Source organism: Channa argus, chromosome 20 (assembly GCF_033026475.1).
Source record: "Channa argus isolate prfri chromosome 20, Channa argus male v1.0, whole genome shotgun sequence".
In the NCBI taxonomy this organism is placed as follows: domain Eukaryota; kingdom Metazoa; phylum Chordata; class Actinopteri; order Anabantiformes; family Channidae; genus Channa; species Channa argus.
Window position 1 is genome coordinate 7,714,539 of NC_090216.1, and position 20,185 is coordinate 7,734,723.

At 39.5% G+C, this 20,185-nt stretch overlaps 1 protein-coding gene across 4 annotated transcripts in view; it reads left to right on the top strand.

Annotated features, from left to right (window-relative positions):
* Window positions 1-20,185, top strand: part of ascc1 (activating signal cointegrator 1 complex subunit 1) — a 53,608-nt gene that overhangs the window by 7,348 nt on the left and 26,075 nt on the right. For 2 of the 4 annotated variants that reach the window (XM_067487471.1, XM_067487472.1), the window contains exon 3: window positions 9,316-9,601. In XM_067487471.1, the coding sequence (XP_067343572.1) occupies window positions 9,316-9,601 (286 nt within the window). Of the gene's footprint in view, window positions 1-4,592; window positions 5,174-9,315; window positions 9,602-20,185 lie in introns of those variants that run through there. The other 2 variants (XM_067487474.1, XM_067487473.1) reach the window with 2 other exon arrangements.

A 20,185-nucleotide genomic window follows, 5' to 3' on the forward strand; every position in this document is an offset into this window, starting at 1 on the left:
AACATATTTGGACACAATAATTCATTTTCTTGATTTTTCTTGACGGGATAAGCCGAAAGGACAAAATAAATAAATAAATATATATATATATATATATATATATATATATATATATATATATATATATATATATATATATATATTTTTTTTTTTTTTTTCTTGTAATAGTTCAAACAATGATATTTGTTTGTTTCTTTTTTATAGATTTATATACGGCAGAATGATTTTGATTGATCATTGATCAACTCATGTTGCCATGCTTATCCATGTGTGGGTGAGCTTGCTTGCGCACTGGCTGACATACATATTTTTTTCTGTCCCTGCCGCATTTCTCGCCCTAATTAGTTAGTTCTAAGCTTCCTGCTGTGGGAACTTCCAACCTGACCCTTGAGATTTCAGTGAGCCTGATAAATGAGACCTCTGCGCTGTAGGTGTATCTGTGTACCTGCTTTCTGTGTGGTTCTTCTATTTTTGAATATCTTAAAAGAAACAGGAGCTGGATATGAATAAGAATGTTGTCTTTGTGGGCATGTTTGTCTATATTTGTTAACATGCATGGGTGTTTTCGATAAGTTGTACAATTCAAAGGCCTGTTCACGAAATCCACTAAAGCACGCCTTTGCAATGTGAAGTCAGTCGATTAAAAATGGATCCAGTTTATTTAATTTTGTTCAATTGAATTCGAAAAATGTAGATCTAAAAAAAAAAAAAGATTTTTGTGAAAGCAAAAGCATCACTAAATCCTGTTTCCCGTATGAACTCCAGACATTATCGAGAGAGATCAGCATTGGAGTTGCGTTTGGCACAGAAGGCACAACATCATAGATAAATGCGGAAAACAATGTTTTTTGTTTATAGCACATTGGAGCCGTGCATCTAATCAAAACAGGTTCTATCACTCAACAACAACACAGTCAAGTGATAGAAATGTCCTCAACACGCCCATTCATTCATTTGAATCCTCCCGATAATTCGGAACAGAGCAGCATGCTGCAGGTACAAGCTCACACACATAATGCGGATATTGTACTGGGGTGATAGAAGGATAAAGTCCAGATAAAGTCGGAAGCGTCTCACTCAGACATTTGCATTCACACATACACCCAGTCCAGACAAAATCAGGAGAATGTCAGGATTCCAGTGCATCTGAAAGGAGCTTTACATGAACACTAATCACTTCAGTAATGAGAATTCATATTTAGTAACCACAGTCTTGTCTTATCACAGCTGAGTATTATTCATTAATTGTCATTCTGGTTTTTAAAGTCTGTTTATTAGAAGTCTGTTTTTGCGCATTTTGGCTGTTATTCATAACTGCACTATGCACTACTACAATTAGAACTTAAGCTTTCACTTGTGTTAACATCTGCTGGGCAAAAAGATGTTTGACAAGTTTAACCTTTAAATACAGTCAATTCTTTTTTAATTTGGCTGCTGAATAACTAACAACATACAATCTATTAAGAATTTAATTGCTTTACGGTCATTGTAGGTTCTGTGGCTGACAGCACAAATATTTTTTCTATACCAAGTTAAAATCTTACTATTATTTTAAAGGGGTCTTTTGATTGATCAAACCCATATCTACGATAAGCTACAAAGGTGCTCTATAAATGGTCCTGCTAGATAAAGCCAACAGATCTTTCAAATTGGATATTGTTAGTTGTAAAGTATGACAGTGTGCGTTTCTTTGATTGCTCACTTATGTTGGATGTGACTCTAGTTGAATGTCACCGTCGTTTGAATTTCACACTAATCACTCTGCCGCTAATGGCCATGAGCGGGACTGACAGACAGCTAAAGCTAGAGTATTTGAAAAGTGTAATCTGTGTCTCTAGCGAGAAGGCAGGTGATCTCTGCAGCAGCTCTTTATCATTCAGAGTGCTGAGTCTGGAAGCTGCCTGCAGCTGTCCACGTCTGTTTACTCCTGGAAGCAGGGAGGAGAGGTGCAAAGCCAAGTGTGTTTGAACAGCAGGTAGTCATTCAAAACTGCTTTTTGATTTATGTACCTTTGCACAATAAGTGTTTAAAACATTGCCTTTTTGATCATACTTTTATCCATAAAGTGTCAGAAAACTGAAAAACAGCCGTAGCAGTTTTTACACACCCTGAGGTTATGATTTTAATGGGTTGTTTGTTCAACTAACAATCCAAAACATTTGATTCTCCTTGTTTATCAGACTATATCAGACCGATAGAAGTACCTTAAATTGCTTAATTCAATCCATCCATCATTTTTAACCACTCAACCTGTTCAGGATCACGGGGGGCTGGAGCCTATCCCAACTGTCATTTGGTAATAGGCGGGGTCCACGCTGAACAGGTCATCAGTCTATCTCATGGCCAACACGGGAAGACATACACAGATGGACAATTCACACTTACATTCACACCTACAGGCAATTCAATTCAAGTCCCCAATTAACCTAAAACACACGTCTTTGGGAAAATAACTTAGAGGAAACCCAGCCAATCTTCACTCTGCAAACTTCACACAGTCCACTGCCTAATTAAAGTTATTACCTGTATATTGTATTCACGGACATCATCTAAATCAAGCAATATTTTCATATTAGGAAGGAATGTGGAGGTCATTTTGTTTTGAAATTAATGCTGCTTTAGAAACTGTTTGATAGCATGTTCACCATAGCAACATTATAAGTTGATAATAATTTAGTGTTGTGTTCAATAGTTTGTTGCTAACGCTGCTGTTTGCTGCTCAGCAAGTGGTGTGCAGTGAGTTCATTAGAGCTGTTTGGGGGGAACAAAAGAGAAATACACTAAAACATTTTCCAAAATCCACAAATAAGTCCAGAAATATCTTGTTTTCTCTGACAAACATTTTGAAATCTCAGAGATATAATTAATTTGAATGCTAAACAGAAATTGTGACATAAAAGCAGTTTATGTAGCAGCACCCAAGACAAGGACTGCAGAGGTATTTACATTTTAAGTTCATATATTCAGTTGTGCTACTTTAAAACATTGTGTCATGTCAGTACTGTAAGTGAGCCCTTATATAGCTTTTAATAGTTAATTAAAAAGATTTAGAATGACACTGATGGGGATTTGTCATTTTTAGTTGTTGGTATAAGCATCATAATACAAACTAAAAAAAAATCATCCACTGACCATGGGCATGTCGGGAGTTCCAAATATTAGCCAGCTTCTGTCCATTATGTACATTTAATTGAAAAAGGTGCTGCACTCTCTTCCACCCCTTCAGCAGCTGCCCGCAGTGCTAAACAGCAGCTACAGTACTTGCAAACTGCTGTCAGACTGCTCTCAACTAACTCTGCACTTTTAATAGCTGTGTGACCCAGTTTGAATCCAATTGAATTAAATCTATATACATTTATAGCAGCTCCACTTACAGCTGTAAGTCACTTGAGATTACTTATTAAATGCCTCCCGATATGGTTTATTCTCACTTCAACTTTCAAAATAACTTCTTTTAATGGTTCTCCTATCTAGGAACTTGCTTCCAGGCTTTTTTTTTAAATGCACACTCTATGGTGGCAAAACCTATCACAATCTGAAACGACTTCACAAACATATCTCTAGTGGCTACATGACTTTTATTAGTCATGTAATCCACATTTTCATTTGCACATAACCAATAAATTAATGACTGACAAAATAATAGTTTCATTAAGCTCCGTGTCCTCCCCACCGTATATAATCTGTAATTATACATGTGTAAGCCTGCCTGTGTGCAGAATGTACTTTAGATACCAACATATTTATACATACACAGTACTGTTAAAAATATTGAACCCTCCTGTTTTTTTTTTTTATATGTGTCAAAGATTAGTACAAACTGTATACAGTATATGATGTGATGCAGCACAGTATACTGAACATAAAAACAAGGTTTTAATAGCTCTATCAGTTGTATTGTTTCAATAGTTTGTGACTACTACTACTCTCCTTTCGGCTTATCCCGTGAGTTCGGGGTCGCCACAGCGGATCATTGTCCGCATGTTGATTTGGCACAGTTTTTACGCCGGATGCCCTTCCTGACGCTCCCCAATTTCTACCGGGCTTGGACCGGCACTGCATCGCTGGGGAGGGGGAATGGGCTGTTAGGGGTTCAGGGTCTTGCCCAGGGACACTTCGACATTTAGCTAGGGCCGGGGATCGAACCACTCACCCTGTGGTTCGTAAGCAACTGCCTTTACCAACTGAGCTATAGCCGCCCCGTTTCAATAGTTTGTGACTGTCCTGACTTAATAAAAATGTGCATATATAGGCTGTGCTAAGTTAAGCTTGCTTCATGCTTGTACTGATTGTCTGTATCTTCAGGGTGATCCAGTAGTGAGAGAATCATCACAAGTCAACAATGATTTGGATAATTGATCATTTATAAAGCTAAATGCTCAACTGCATTATTTATTTGTTTTTGTTTTTTTTGTAAAATTAAATATCTCCAGGTTAGGGACTATTGGTCAGGTTGTAATGGGCACTTGTCAATATCTTCTGACATTTAATGAACAGCGAAGTGTAGCAAATCACAAAATAAGTAACTTCAACAATTTCAGCCCCATTTGTGCTTTAAAGTACAAGTATTGATCACTGATTATGTGTTGCAGGTCATCGGTGAACATGGCAGAAGAATGAAAAGTGCTCAGTGTGGCAGGCTCACAAAGAAGATCTTTTCATCTCATGTGACCGTAATTGGACTTCAGTCAATTGTAGTTGTACATTTTGTATTTAGGTTGTATTTACCCTCTTCTTTACAAGAGGTGCTAGGCTTTAACGTTCTGTTTAAAATTCCCATTTATAAATATGTAACACATCTACCCTTCCGTTCTGGGAACTGCAAAGGGAGTTGTTACATCATGTGTGGATATATACAGCGACAGTAAGCAGCCAAGCTCCTGTTGGGCCGAACAAGCTGTTTGTAAGACAGCAAATATTTATAGATAAGCAAGTCTTCTAATCTAGCTGCATGCAGCAAGCTTTCTTCTATGCTGTTCAGTGATTATGTTTGGTGAACAGGATAGATATGTTTTATCAACACCTAGAGAGGAACAGGAGGAGCTGATGGCATCAGTTAATCCGTTTTACAATTAGAGGCACTCTTCCAAAGTGTAACTCTGATTAAAAGAAGATGGTACACAAGTTGTGTGGAGCTCTTCTGTGTTCAAAATAAAGTAGTGCTTGAAATGTCTAGAGTTTTGTCTTGCTGCAGAAATATGACCTAGAACATAATTGAATTTTCACCCAAGTCTTAAAACTAGATAAAGGGATTAATATTAGTGTGTGGTATGTGTGTATGTAAAGGTATGTGAGTCTCTGCCTTCAGTAAGTGGTGCGACCCTCCTTGGCATCAATAACTTCAACTAAACATTTCTGGTAACAGTTTATCAGCCCTGCATATCAGCTTCCTTCTTCGAAAAGCTTCAACTCTTTCTATGGATAAACTGTCTTTTTTTTTTTTTAGAGCATTTAGAATAAAGGACACCTTCATTGATTTAAAACGTGTTTCTTTTGGTTCTAGTTTGGGTGGTACATGTACCTAAATGCCGTTACACCCACTTCACTATATAAAAATATCTCTTCTAGCTGAAAAATGTCTCCAGATGACATCACTGGGATGAACCTTCAGGTCAGATTATGTCATGGTGTTGCTCAGACTTGTAATCACGGTCAACCTGCTTTTACATAGCTCCTCCAGGTGACATCATCTGAACTCCTAATGATGAATAACTCCTCCAAGTTATGTCATCAGGAGGATGAAGCAGAAAAATATTTTAATATAGGGATGTCAGCAAAGTTTAAAAGCATTTATGTACAATAACAACGTGAACTAAGGCCATAGAAAGCAAGTTTAAAATTGGTGAAGTCACCTTTAAGGCCATCTGAGGTCAATCATTCTTTGGGAGAACAACTTGTGTGATTTTTCCACATGATCAACTTTCTGTGAGCTGGGGTCAATGGTGGTACAATAAAAACAAGGCAGCTGAGAAAGAGCCCTTACAAAACAAAAGAGGAATACAACAAAATAACAAAACAAAATGTTAGAAGTACATGTACAAATGGTGAATGAACATTCCCATCGGAGCACCACAATAAATGGGTATATTAAAGAAAACAATGTGAGAAAACACAAAAGAGTTTCTTAAAAAAAAAACACAATAACATCCCATCAAAAGATTTAAAAAGGATTACAGAAAGACAAAGGGAGATAAGGACAACAATCCCACCATGGGTTTGTCATTCCCCAAGTGACCTAGTTTTGTCTGTATCTGTACAGGTTGTTTTGCATTCATAGCCAAAAAACCCACTCATATCCTTTGATAGAAGCTGATTTAAACGGAAACTCTGCACCTGGTATTTTCTGTCTATGTTAACAACTTAGTTTAAATGTGTCTATACCGCTGTGCTCGGTTTGGGCATCTCATCAGTGGAACAAATGCAGAATTAGTGTTTTAGCATTTGACGACTTTCAACCATAGAAGGACAACAGAAGGACTGTAACACTGTGTTCAAATGGGGGTTAGTTTCGTGGATTTTGAGGTTGGCCAACACTGTCGGCATAACTGAGAGGCACAAATAGTCACTGAGTAAATTGAAAAGTTAATCCAACTGTCAGGGGATTGGCAGTAAGCGGATAAAATGCAAAATGAGCATTTAGAGAGTGATCTAAAGTTGGTATTGCTGTATTAAAAAAGATGAAGGAGCGATATTACGGCCAAAATCATTAAACTTAAACGTTGATTCCTGAGATTCAAATCTGGCCAGTGAAGCCAAAACGTGCTAGAAAATGATTTTTCCCTGTACTGTAAATAGTTTGCTGTGATTACTAGCTGTTTGTGCTGATACTTCTCACTGACGGCGCAGAAGAGGCGAGGTCCTAAGAGCGCTGTGCGATTGGGAAAAAAAATAGGCCCTTTGAGTCTTCTCATCCCAAAAACTTAACACGTGAAGTGAACAACTCAAGGCCTCTCATCAACATGTTTTTCATCTGCTGTTGCTCTTCTTGCACATGCAGGGTTTCCTCAGGAGACCCCCCCCGCCCTTGTCACGGTCCAGAGAGAGCATTTCCAATAACATCTCAGCCTGCAAACAATCTTTAAAAGCCTGTGATGCAAATCAGAACACAGTCTATAATCTATGCCTCTGAGTGGCCTAATTCAACTGTGATACCATCTTGATTATGACACAACTAATGACGACATTTTGATTAACACAAATCCTTTCTACTTCCTCGTGCTGCAGGTGTGCACAGCTGGCTGACTCTGCAGGACACTTCTCTTGCTGCTGTCGCCTCCCAAATCTGAAGCTCTGCACAATAAGAAAAGCCTGCATCTGCCACATCCACTATTTTGCAGTCAGAGATTGTTCAGAGTCAGTTATTTTGGCTAGCTAAGCAGCCATCACAGGAATGTGATCCTGGCCTTGGCTGCTAAGCCTTGGCCAATATTGGTAACCTTAAACTCAAATGAATCTGAGCAGGGCGCTGGATTATGTCTATCACCATGGGGATGAACTAGAGAATGGAGGAGGCGAGGAGGAGAGGGCATGAAGAGTTTAGGGAGCAGCAGGAATAACGTGGGTAGACTTACAATGATTTGCAGGTACAGCAAAAATCCGCAAATCAGAAATTGTTGAAGGAAAAAAAGAACATATCCTGCAGTCCGTCTTTACAGCCGACAGTTGTTCAAAATCAGTGCAAGATTGTTTCAAGTCGAGATCTCAAGGTTCCAGTGTCAAACAGGCTTACAGTATGTTCTGCGGATTTTCACGATGAACAAGATATGAGCCATCCAGAGTTTTCCATGTGATCTAATGCTGAAGCTATAAAAAAAGGTTTGAAAAGAAGTCAAGTATAAAATTATTTGGTTATAAATAATCACCTCTTTAATCAAATTTAGCAGTCGAAATGGTTTCACGTTTGTGATAAATCCATAGGGACAAAAACCCTGTAATCTGTTGTGGGCCTGTGACTCAGAGCTCTCTGACACTGCAAAATTGGTAATCTGGATCCACTGTGAGCTGCCAGGATGCAAAACACCCCGTGTCTGTGTGTCACTGTGGGGATGCTGTGTCTTTACCTACTAGACGTTGGTCTCTAGTCTTGGACTTCATTTTTAAAGCATGTTTGGAAGTTTTCATTTCCTCTTCTTCTGTTCAAAATTACCGTGCTCATTTTTCGACTCATGCCACATACAGTCACTTGGACTTCAAACTTCCTAATGTAAGCAGCTGTGCAGACAGCAACATCAAGTTGTTTGCTGGCCTTTGCTTGGCAAAACTCTTTAGAATGCTCTCAAACTACTGCCCACTAATACAATGAGGAATTTTTTAATCATTTATTACCAGATTGAAGACACCTCTGATACTAATTTAAAATGATAGACTGTCACATTTTGATTTACTTCTCACCAAGGGTTACCAATAATTGGATTCAGGCCATGATTGTCAGCAGCCTTTAATTCAACACTTTTCAGAAAGAATTAAGTTGTGTCTTTAATAAGGTGTTAGTGTATCTGCAGAGTGGTGCCAGACAGGGTCTCAGTTTAGTCGTAATCATTATCATTATGATCATTACTGCAGTTTTTAGATAAGTTTACTGCGAGTTGTTTAAATGCTTTGGAACCTGAAATAAAAATATGGATAAAAAAAAAACTGAGTTTAGCAATTGACTGTTCCACTCCACATCTGGCTCCTGTGCAGCCCTGCAACTTGAGGTAGTATTATGTTGTTAAAACTCTCAAACTGCTTTAAATGGGTTTTATTACTCTAATGCTGTACAGAAACGGAGTCACTTTCACATTCTTTCCCGGTGCTGCTAATGAACACATCAAGAAGGAAACTGAGCTCATTTTAAGCTAAATTAAACCTCATTTGCTCTGAAGCCATGTGGGAGTCTTTTGAGTGACCCCCTCAGCAGGTCTACAGAGTCCAGTTTGGCACTGCCTTATTGTATAAGCTCAATTACCACAATTTCCCTTACATTTCTCCCAACTTCATTGTTAAATGGAGTCATTCATTTTACTAATTCTATTACAGCTGGATTCAGTGAGTCTGGCTTGCAAAACAACAGACAGAATCAAATTTATTTTAGCACGATGCAAAATAAATAAATAAATAAAACTAATAAAATCAATCTGATTGATCATCATCAATAGGACACTAAACATCAGTTCCACTTGTATAATTAATTTGCAGTGTGAATATCAGAAAAAGAAGCTAAAATAATGCATGTAAGTGTGCAGAAATAAAGATTAAATCTCCTTTAACTCTCTCCCTCCCTCTCTCTCCCTCCCTCCCTCTCTCTCTCTCTCTCTCTCTCTCATTTCCATTCAGTGCGTTGAAGCAGCAGTTGCAGTCTTGTGTGTGGATCCTTGGCTGGAGGATAACAGCCACAGCCGCAGCAGCCGCAGGATACATCCCAGACCAAACTACCCGAGCAAATATGGTGTTGGTGAGAACTGCCGCCTGCCTGTTCCTGCTGGTGGGGCTCTCGCGCCAGGTGGACGTGAAAAGTGGGAAAGAGGCAGCAAAAGCCGGGAATTTCATGGAAGATGAGCAATGGCTGTCAACCATCTCGCAGTACAGCCGTAAGATCAAACACTGGAACCGCTTCAGAGACGTGAGTTGTGTGTTTGCTGTAATTGCAAGCGCGTTGTCGTGTTTTTGTCTCGTGCGCGCCGGTGTTTGAGACGCTGCCCCCGTGGGGACAACGCCGGTTGAGTTCTCGTGTGATTTTGCGAACGCTTGACTGTCACTCTGCTCAAAAGAAATACTTCAAAACACGGAGGTATTACACGTGAGAATGTGCTTTAAGATTTCAGGTCTGAATTTATGCACGTGCGTGCATGCGCGCGCGGCCGTGCCTTTATGAAATTTCATAAATTCATTTTGTTTGTTACTTAGTTTGTTTGCCATGGCGCCTTATTTGCTCACATTTCACTCACCGACAATCCAAGACTCGTCTGACAGACTATTGTAATGCGTTTTATTTAGGGTTAAACGGACACTTTTATCCATGGACCTTCTTATTGGCTCCAATAAAATACAACTCAAAGGAAATTTACGACATTGGCTCAGGTCTTACGAGCCATTTCCAAGCTCCTTATGGGAACAGTGTCTCTATTCACTGATCGATATCTATTGATCTGCCATATTGCACATACAGCAAAATGCAGGGCTCGCACAGGTATGAGGCTGCGGACTGAAAAGCCACCCAACAATCTACAAATATTTAAGGAGCAAGATGTTTTAATCTCACGTGGGTTTGTTGGCCAGGCTGATTTTCCAGGCTGTAAAGAGACAATTTTGTTTTTTTAATTTTCTGTTCAGTCCCTGATATGGAGATTATGATTAGAGACAGAAAATATATCCATCCAAACACAAACTGTAAGAGTCTCTCACCTAAAATTGTTCATGTTGTATTTAGCTAGTAGACAGAAAATTAATCAACACCTATTTTTCTAACAGTTCTTTTCTTTAAGCTTCTCAAATGTGATCATTTGCTGATTTTATTTGTCATACGTACTTTATCTTTGGGTTTTGGATTGGAATTCCTCTACAATATTTAGTTTGAATTAAATGTAATTGCAATAGGAAATATCTTTTTATGAAGTTTAAACAACCAGTCGAGGGGGCATGTAAGTGATATAAAAATAAAAGCCTTCTACAAATGTATGAGCAAAATAACTTTCAGTACATTTATCTGAGCAGCCATTTAGACCGTTTGTTTTGCATAATCCACAGATCTAATTACCCAGTGTCCAAAATCCAATAAATCCAACATTGCCATTAAAATAGCCCGTGCTTGTTACTGTGCAACAATGCCCACAATGTCCTGATAGAAACAAAGATATTAAAGGGAAAACTGTGTGAGTGTAAACAGAATAGGTAAGCTCCAATTCAGATCCAGCAACATGAGAAATTCTCTTAAATGCTCAGGATGAGTCAGCTGATCATCAATCTTCCTCCACATACCGTTGATGTGTAATACCTGGGGATGATCTTGCTGGATGTATATTGTTTTATGTGTGGCTCTGTGCAATGTTTTTTCATATTGAGTCTGTGTGAGTTTGGAGTTTTACCTGTCTGCAAGATAAATTACTCCTTGGGGACAATAAAGATGAGTATGTAACTTTCACCCTTTCAATACCAATTCCAATACCTTAGCTCAGGCAAGTCTAGACGAGTGTATTAACTGTAGCTGGTTGTAGCCTAAAAAAAATCAGGGCACACAAACCACAAATAAGCCAACATAAGAAAAGACATATGAGCAATAATATATAGTCAGTTTCCAGTTTATCAGAGCTAGAATGAATGCACTGTTGTAATACAATACTGCAATAAATTCTACCTTCATGAAGGTTTTAATCTCTTCTAGACAGGTGCTGATCCAACTTTGATATCATTTTGGATGCTCCAGTTGCTGCTGAATTTAATGGGGTTATATGAGATGTGTTTCTAACATTTAGTCCAGCCTGACTGATAAAAACGGGGTCACAGACCAACAGGGGATGTGAGACCATGTTAAGCGTTCAGGAGGCTGTGATGCTGGGTGTGCCATTCGAGTACAGTGTTGACGGCTCCCTGGTGCCAGAAGACACAAGACACGGTGTGAATCAGGATGCTAGACATCTCTGAGGAGGAGTCGGTTAGCAACGCTCAGATCCAAGCCTCTACCTTGACAACCGGACAGTCGTTTGATCTAATAACGGAGAAATATCGCCTCACACAGATAGTCTTATCACTGTCGGCCAGTTTTATTGCCTTTGACCGTGCTTGTTTGGCATGCATGGTTTGTCCAACAGTCCTGGAGCCCCTGAAGGCACAGAAAGTTTATTGGAGAATTTTGAATTGAATTGCAAATTTGTGATATCGAGCTGGCCAGTCACACGGGGCATGGTAACCCATGGGGTTTAAGACCCCAAGCTGCATCTGATCTGGAGTCTAGATTTGACAGATGTTAATCTCAGAGGAAACCTGTACCTTACATTACATGATTAAAACAAACCAGAAATAAAACCAAAACATCTTGATGACAGCTAAGTGGCATAAGTGCTGTCATTAGTGCCTTAAAAGGTGGTGCTGAAACTAGGGGCCCACAGCCGATTTAAAGCCATGAAGATTATATAATGTTAGAGAAAATGCTCTGCCTGTAGAGTTGCAGCTAATGATTTTCATAATTGGGTTTTAATTAAATGTATATATCTCACAATTATGAACAATGCCCATCACAATGTCCTTGGTGACATCCTGAAACCAAAAGGTGTTTAATGAGAACATTGCAAAACTGAGAACATTGCAACATTTGAGATTCTTGGGGCTTTTAATTAAGAAATAACTTAATTGATGCTACATTTCGATTAATCTGCTACCCATTGTTCTATTTCTCTATGACTTTTTCCTTATTTTCCCTATTGTTTTACAACTTTGAATCACAGTGGATTCAGTAAGTGTTTCTGTATCTGATAATTAGAGAAAGTCACTTAATTGTCCATGTGTAAACAAATCTCTTAATTAGGTTCATTAAAGTCTAATTAATCTGCTGTGATTCAATTTAGTAAAACTATAAAACATGAAAAGGTCACAGTTAGAGAGGGGCAACTTTCAACAAGCACTGTGTGTGTGTTAAAATGTGTGTAATGGTCGTCAAGTTTTCCTCAAAGGTTTAGCATTCGAGTAAATGCATAATGAAAGTGCAGCAATTCCAGCATGCTGGTTTATTTGGAGTGAGGCACAGTAGAACAATCAAGATAGCTAATGTTATATAACATTTATTCACATCTCATGATCATAATTATCATCATAATCACATTCACATCTCATAAGAAGGAAATGGCTGATTAGTCAGCCATAATATCATCATGTTGATATGTGTTCATTCTGATAATGACCATGCAGCTTTGAGACATTACCTTCCTCTGTCCAGTCTAGGAACGAGAAATACAGCCTTTATTTAAATAAACCACTTAAGGATAGAAGTTTTTTTCCTTTTTTGCAAAAGAGCTGGGAGAAGATTAATACAGAATGATACACTTATCACAAATAATACACATACCAGCGTCACTAAAGCTCGCAAATTAAAATGTTGTATCTCGTTTGTTTGATCCACGCAGATCCCAAGCAGACATGTATAAACAACACCTTGTAGTTTTACATTGATTTGATTTGACAATCAAAATGCTTAAATTTGAGTTTGCCACCATGGGAAAGGTTTGTGGCCTTGCTTTATCGCGCATGTAAATCCGAGAGACGATGAACCACAGCACATGTGTATGGAGGCAGACAGGGGAGATACAGTAGCTTGGTTTTACCCAGATAGGACCGTTCTCTGCAGTGAGATACACCATCTTTAATATGACGGGGTGGCATTTGTTTACTAGCTGTCTTGGCAAACAGGTGGTGCGAAAAAAACAAGTAGGAACATTTATACATCTAAATAAAACTAGAGGGAAATAACCATGCAGGCTTAAGAAAAGCAGTGATTAGACCAGTGTACATGTGATTATCTGGCATGGAGATATATTGAGGAACCAGTAAAAGTAAGAACAATAAGACCAACAGCTGCAGAGGCAGGAGGTGTTGGAATAATTCACAGCAGGTAGCAGGATGTTATACAACCTCCATTATGACTGGCATCACTGTTGAAGCTATATTCATCACCCACTGCAAATGTCAAGACATCAAATCTCTAATGTGGAGCCCAGGCACAGACTCTATTGACACAAAGCATGCCAATGGGTTACACGTGCTGCAAATTAAGATTAGCTGCAATAAGCTCGCAACTTCCCGAAATCGGATAATCAGTTAAATAATTCTTCTTTAGCTGCATGATCTTTTTTTTTTATTTTTTTTTTAGGCCCAACACAAGTTGCGCTTTAAATTCTGGTGTGTTTGGGTGGATGTGTTCAGTGGAAGCTCAGGCCACCGCTCGTGTGGACATTACTGTGTTGTTCATTCACGGCCAGATTCTCCCTTCTCTCTGCAGTGAAAAGAGGGAGCTCATTAAGGAGCTGTGCAGCCTTTCAGTCAAGCACAGAGGGCTGTTTAAGGTTTGCACCTGCTCTACTGCCAGCTACATTTTTAATGAGGGAAAATTGCTACATCTTTTTCAGGTAAATGGCTCCTCGGGTCCTTTGGATGTTAAGATTAGCACACAGTGAGGCAAAGTATGAATAACCATTGGCCTTATTGCTGCTTACAGTTTCATTCGATTTAGGACAGTGAAAAATGCAATAATTAGATAACGTTGCGTTTACACAAGCCTCGCAGGGAGCTCAAATCTACATACTCAATATTCAGAGTCTGAGTAAATTGACAAAGAAAATAAATGTGACATCATTAAGCTATGCATGTCTTCAGACTGAAACTATTGATTCTTTTCCTTTACAATATTTTCTTGATTAATTTAAAATTTTAAAATTTGTTGAATAATGCAATTAATGGAAAAGCAATCAAGCAATATTGTTGTTAATCAGTTAATTGGGAGGATTTTCTGCTTTTCAGTCTTTTTAATATCTGAACATATTGATAAATGTAAAATGCCATTTTACAAACCAAATTAATACGTGATTAATTAATGAATCCAGAAAAAAAATATTAGTTTAATCTGCAACAAAATGTTTTTAATGGCTTTTAATCGCCTTATTTAAATGTCTTGCTTTGACCAAAGCTTTGATGTTAGCAGCTCTGTGAGGCCACGTTGTGAGCTAAAGGTTTTGATGTGGTGATGGTGCTAGATTACAGTTTAAGGAGGCATGGTAAGTCATAAGCCCACAGTTTATGCTGTGATGAACATAATTGTACCTGGTTTCATGCATTCTATCTCATGGTTAATGAGGCATATGCCATAAAGCACACAGTGTCCACTTGTAGAGCCTCATGGAGCTGTTTGCTGCAAACTGTGTCTGAGTTCAATTACAGAAGGCCCTAAGTTCCTGGATAGCAAGGTGACAACTTAAAGTGCTTGTTACCCAGCGCAGTCTATATAATAATAATAAAGAACTGAAAAAAACCCCACCAAATCTGAATTTTTCACCTTTTCTCTAAAGTCAGCACTCAATTCAGTCCACATTGACATTCAAGCACTTCGTATTGCAACACATAAATAAGGACAGAAAGCAGGTTGGATGAGTAAATTCAGTTTTAATAAGCAACCAGATGCTTCACCTAGCCAGGGATCGGAGCCATCATTTATCCACGCAGCTCATAGTGAGATGGCGGTGATGGCCCGGCCACTGATCCTACATCAACACAGCTCCTCTGTGAGAGCTCTTTGATAAATGCAAGACCAGGATTCACTCTGTTTTTCTGCAGATGAGCAGTGAACATGATGCTGTTGCATCCTAAGTGACAGTGAGCTCTTTGACGTAGCCTAAAGACATACCGCCAGCTGTGGATTTTTCTGCTCCTGCCGCCAACCTCAGCCATTTATTAGCTTCCCACAGGATTTATGCTTCAGCTCTAACAGCCAGTGTAATTACGGATATGAAAAATTAGAGTGAGAGGATGGTATGCAATTGTTGAAAATGTGATAATGAGGTCTATTTCTGATTAAAAGTGAATGGCAGTGCTGGGGCTGAAAATTAAGGCAGGACAAACCATAAACATTAGATGAACTAATAGTTTCTATATTTGCTCTGTGAGTGAATCAGCCTATCACATCAACTATCTCTGGCCATCTGCTGCTTGTGGTAGAGATGCTTTCTTGGTTTCTTGTCATTATCGTGCATGTATTTTACTGGGGGTGAATGTCAGGGGGATTTGCTGTGAGAGTTTGGACTGCTCAGATACGATTCACAGTGGAAACGGAGAAGAAAAGGGGATTCTCTTGGCTTCCTAACACAAGCGTGGGTGACTCTTAATTCAGTGCAGAGGCTGTTTTGTGTTGTTGCTTCAGTGGAACTCTCCACGCCGGATGACAATTTATGCTTTGCAAAAACAGCTAGGGAAACACAGAGAGAAGCTCCCTCAAAGAGCAGAGAAGCTTTTTCTTAAGAAAAGCCATGTTCCACAGCCCACAGATTGTCCACAGTGTATAAAATCTCCTCCCTCTTTCCACCGTGGCTCAGTACGAGGAGGCTATGTGTTGTGATAGGACTGTACATGTAGATTAATGTGTTTTCATAATGGAGCGTTGCTGCGCCTGCTGCATCAATGTGTATCAAAACACACACACAACAATAATGACGGCCCGAATTCTATCTTTCTCAGCTGTTAACTTCACTGTGAGTTGCCGAAATGTCAGGCTGAATAATTAGCTGTTCCAAGGTTCTTCTTCTGGTTCTATTGTTCATGCATTATTTATAATGGCATCTGCCTGAGAGTTGTCTCTGTGCTGGTAAAGCTCCTCTATGCTTTGCTGCAGGCAGAGCGATAAACGCTGCCACTCAGCTTGTGTGCTGGACTTCATTCATGGCTGGCATGGTGGCACTCCCCAGACTCGATCAATGATGGATTAACAAACAAACTGATATCAACACTTACTATGAGTTGATAATAAAAACTGATACAATATTGGGATTATATTGTTTACAGAAGCCTCTTTAACTTCTATAGATTTGTTTCAAAGTAAAATACATTGATCCGATGACAGTCCATTTAATGTTTGCCAAGACATTTCACTTACACCCACAAATTTCCACCTCATGGTAGAGCTAGAAGAAAATTTCAGGCATCACTGAAATGGCTTCACCCTCATGGGAATAAACGTTCATGGCAATACATCTGGTGGATGTTGAGAATAATTCCGTGAAGATGAAATGCTGGACCTACCAACTGGCTCACAGCTGTCTACAAATAATAAAAAAAAACAGGGATAAAATATGCAGAACAAATAAAATCTAAAATATAAGGCTGTCCAAAAAAGGTGATGACAGTGTTGAATATTCAAATTACAGTAACACATCATTTGTAAAATACAGTACTGTTATGAGTGGTACAGGCTCTGTATAATATCATCTTTCAAACAATTAGCACCCATGTAATTAAAAAAATAAAAAATAAGCCCTTCTAGGAGACCCTGGCAAGATTTAGATTCATTGAAACTGACTGAGACTCTTGGAATCCTGTTTTACTGGTGGGTCAAATATAATATACATTAAATACTTACTGACCTACAAAATCCACATGTATTCATAGTCCCCTGGAAATACCTCTCAACAACAAACACGTAACAAACACTTTCCCGTCTGTTTAGCTGCAATGACCTTTACTGCTGTCGCCCACAGACATGAGGCACAAACTTCACTTTACCCTGCTGGAAGCACGGGCGTGGTCACAAGACCTGTTATTTGTATGGAAATTTTTAAACCTGGAAAGAAACCTACAAACATACAGTGGCTGTGCAAATGTGAGTTAGGTGGAAATGCACTGCAGTTGCAGAAAAGTGCTGTCCTGAATATATTCAGGTCTGCCTCAGGTGATAGATGTGTGTTTGGGGCCCCATTATTGTTATGAATGGTATAAGCCCAAGCTACACTAAACACACGGCCTGAGCAAACACAGCCTTATCATTTCTGTTCAGTAACAATAGGTGTGATAATGCAAGGTGCTCAGGTTCAACCTGGCATTGATAGATTCTTTGCTCTGGGCCACAAATCATTCAATGTTGAAACAGCAGGGCATGTGCTGTACAATTAGGCCAGACCACTACAAAAACTTCGAGGACACGCTCTTGCCTGAGGAAAATCAGCCCATTTTACTGTCTCCTCCATGTTTGATTTTAACATCGGACAAGATGAGCCCCTGCTTGTCTCTGGGCCGACTGTCCCACAGCTGCACGTGGAGGAGAAGGGAGAGCTCCTCTCTGTAATAGGACAAGTGTGAGGTGTCAAGGACATGCTTCGTGTGGGGCTGTGATCCTGTGGGTCTACACACTGTATATTGTATGTGTGATCTGTGGTGGATATACTGGGTTTGTTTGCGTGTGTGGTAGAGAGACAGACCGTTAATTTGTCGAGTTGGCAGGGTAATAGAAACACACTACAAAGTCATATTGAAATGACCTTAATCAAGCAAATCGTATAGCAAGGATGGGGCGCACAGCTAAAGCGCTAATAGCTTTTTCCTCAGTTGAAAGAAGACGACAGAATCTCATTTATGCGTGATGTAGTCCTTCCTAAAGACCTAACATGACATCTCAATGTGTGCTCCCTGTTTTACTGTAATATCCCGCTGTCACTGCGGGAGATTAGCATTATCAGCGGCCACAACAACCCAATTTGTTCCCATTGCCACGGCAGACGGAGGGAATTAAACATAATCAGCCAGCTAGCATATTTAACTTCGCTACCCCTGTGAGCTCGTTCATGCAGATCCCTGCGGCATTTCAACAGGGATGGTATCATCATTATCTTCTCTTAACCGTGCTGCTTCCTAAACTCATGTGTCTGACAGTTGCAAAAGAGCTCCGCAGCTTCAGTAGACTTCTCATTGGAGCCTAATTAATTTAAACAGAAGGATAAGCTTTTGAAAAATGTGAACATCTCCAAAAAGAAGGGGACAAAAAGAATGATGGTGCACTGCCGATGCTTAAGTAGTTGGACTGCTGTTCACAACAATTCACACAATTTTTCAGCAGTTTGTGTAAAAACAAACCTCTCTGTAGTTTGTCGAGCCATTATTTTTACATTATCAGATTTTTTTTTCTTTTTACCTAGAACACCCAGCAACAGCCGTTTGGGCATCAGCATAGCCTCAAATCTGTGTTTAATCCTCGAAAATCTCCAAATCAGTTGCCACAATCTACTAACCTATTCATGAAGATAGCTAGTTTTTTGGTTAGGAAAACCTGCAAGACTCCTTTTTTACTCCAAGGAAACAAAGACCGTTGATTGGAGTGGAATGTGTTTTTCTTAGCCTCCATCACATTTAATATTTAATACATCCAAACAAGAATTACGCTCGTTCTTCTATTTATGTGTGCTGATAAGTTGTTGTGCTTGCAGATCAATACAGATGAATCTAGCTTCTACAACGTGAGAAAAGCACCCTGGCATCAGGAGTTTTCTCTTTTTGTGTGGCCACACGCTTCAATTTGTTTCATTATGGGTTTCTTCTGTTAATATTGTGTGCAGAAACAACATGGCTCACAACAGTAAAGAAAGCCATGGATAAGCTGCAAACTCCCTGGGGCATCTGTGTGGAGCTCAACCTGAAGGCTCACCACTTTTCTCTCTGCTTCTTTGTTTTGCAAATGGGGGGGGAGGCAGCGATGAGATGCTGCAGAGACTCTGCCGTTCCACGGTTCTGCTTGGCTCAGCAGCGGAGTCCAACAGAATCCATTTTTTTCTCCATGCATGTCATCCTCTTCCTCTCCAATTACTGCATCTCCCAGAACATGCAATGTCTAGATTCAGCTATAGAGTATGCTACAGAAACACGAGCCCGGCCACTGTCTGATGTGCTAGTTCATCAGTAATTTGGAGACCAGAACTAAAGAGCTCCTTAGAATAAAAATGCTTATCTGTGATGCAACTTCTTGAAATGTGGAAATGTAGCCGATGGCAGCAGCTCCAAACAAAGCCTTTCTTCAGAAGGTCTTAATGTTTTTGGGCTCTTGTTTCAAGTTGAAAAGAATCTCTTTTATGTAAACGTTGTATAAACCAGCCTGTGACTTCACAGAAAAATTCTGTGCCAGTTTGTTAAATTATCTGCTTTCATAGGCAAGAGCTAAACTCCCCAGTTAGCCTGATTGCTTCTGCATTTCAGCGCAGTGCAAATGTTTCAGATGGATGCACGCTTGACAGTTGGCTACTCCATGGCTCAGGCATAGACGTGCCCTTCAGTGTGCAGTGATGGCTGCAGATTGTGCTCCGTACTGTACTGCATTGCAGGCAGGCATCTTACCTTGTGAAACAATATGCATCCTGCAGGCCCCTGAGCACACTGGCTCAGATGATCAATTTGATCCAGCTCTGTGTTGCTGGGCTGTGACTTAATCCCATAATGCTCTGGTGTTTTGCTGCAATCAAGACTCCCCCATTTTTCTGTGTGTGTTTTTTATTTTATGTTTGGAATGTGATCACAATTTTTGCACTTTTTTCTTGTCTATGGTTTGTAATAACCTTCTGCAGGCTATCTTACAACTATAGATCATGTCAGCATCTGCCAGAGCTCATATGGTGGAGGAATCTTAGACCTGTTATAGTTCAATAACAGTAAACAGAGGAATTGTTTCTTTGTACAAGTGTAGGAACCGCATGAG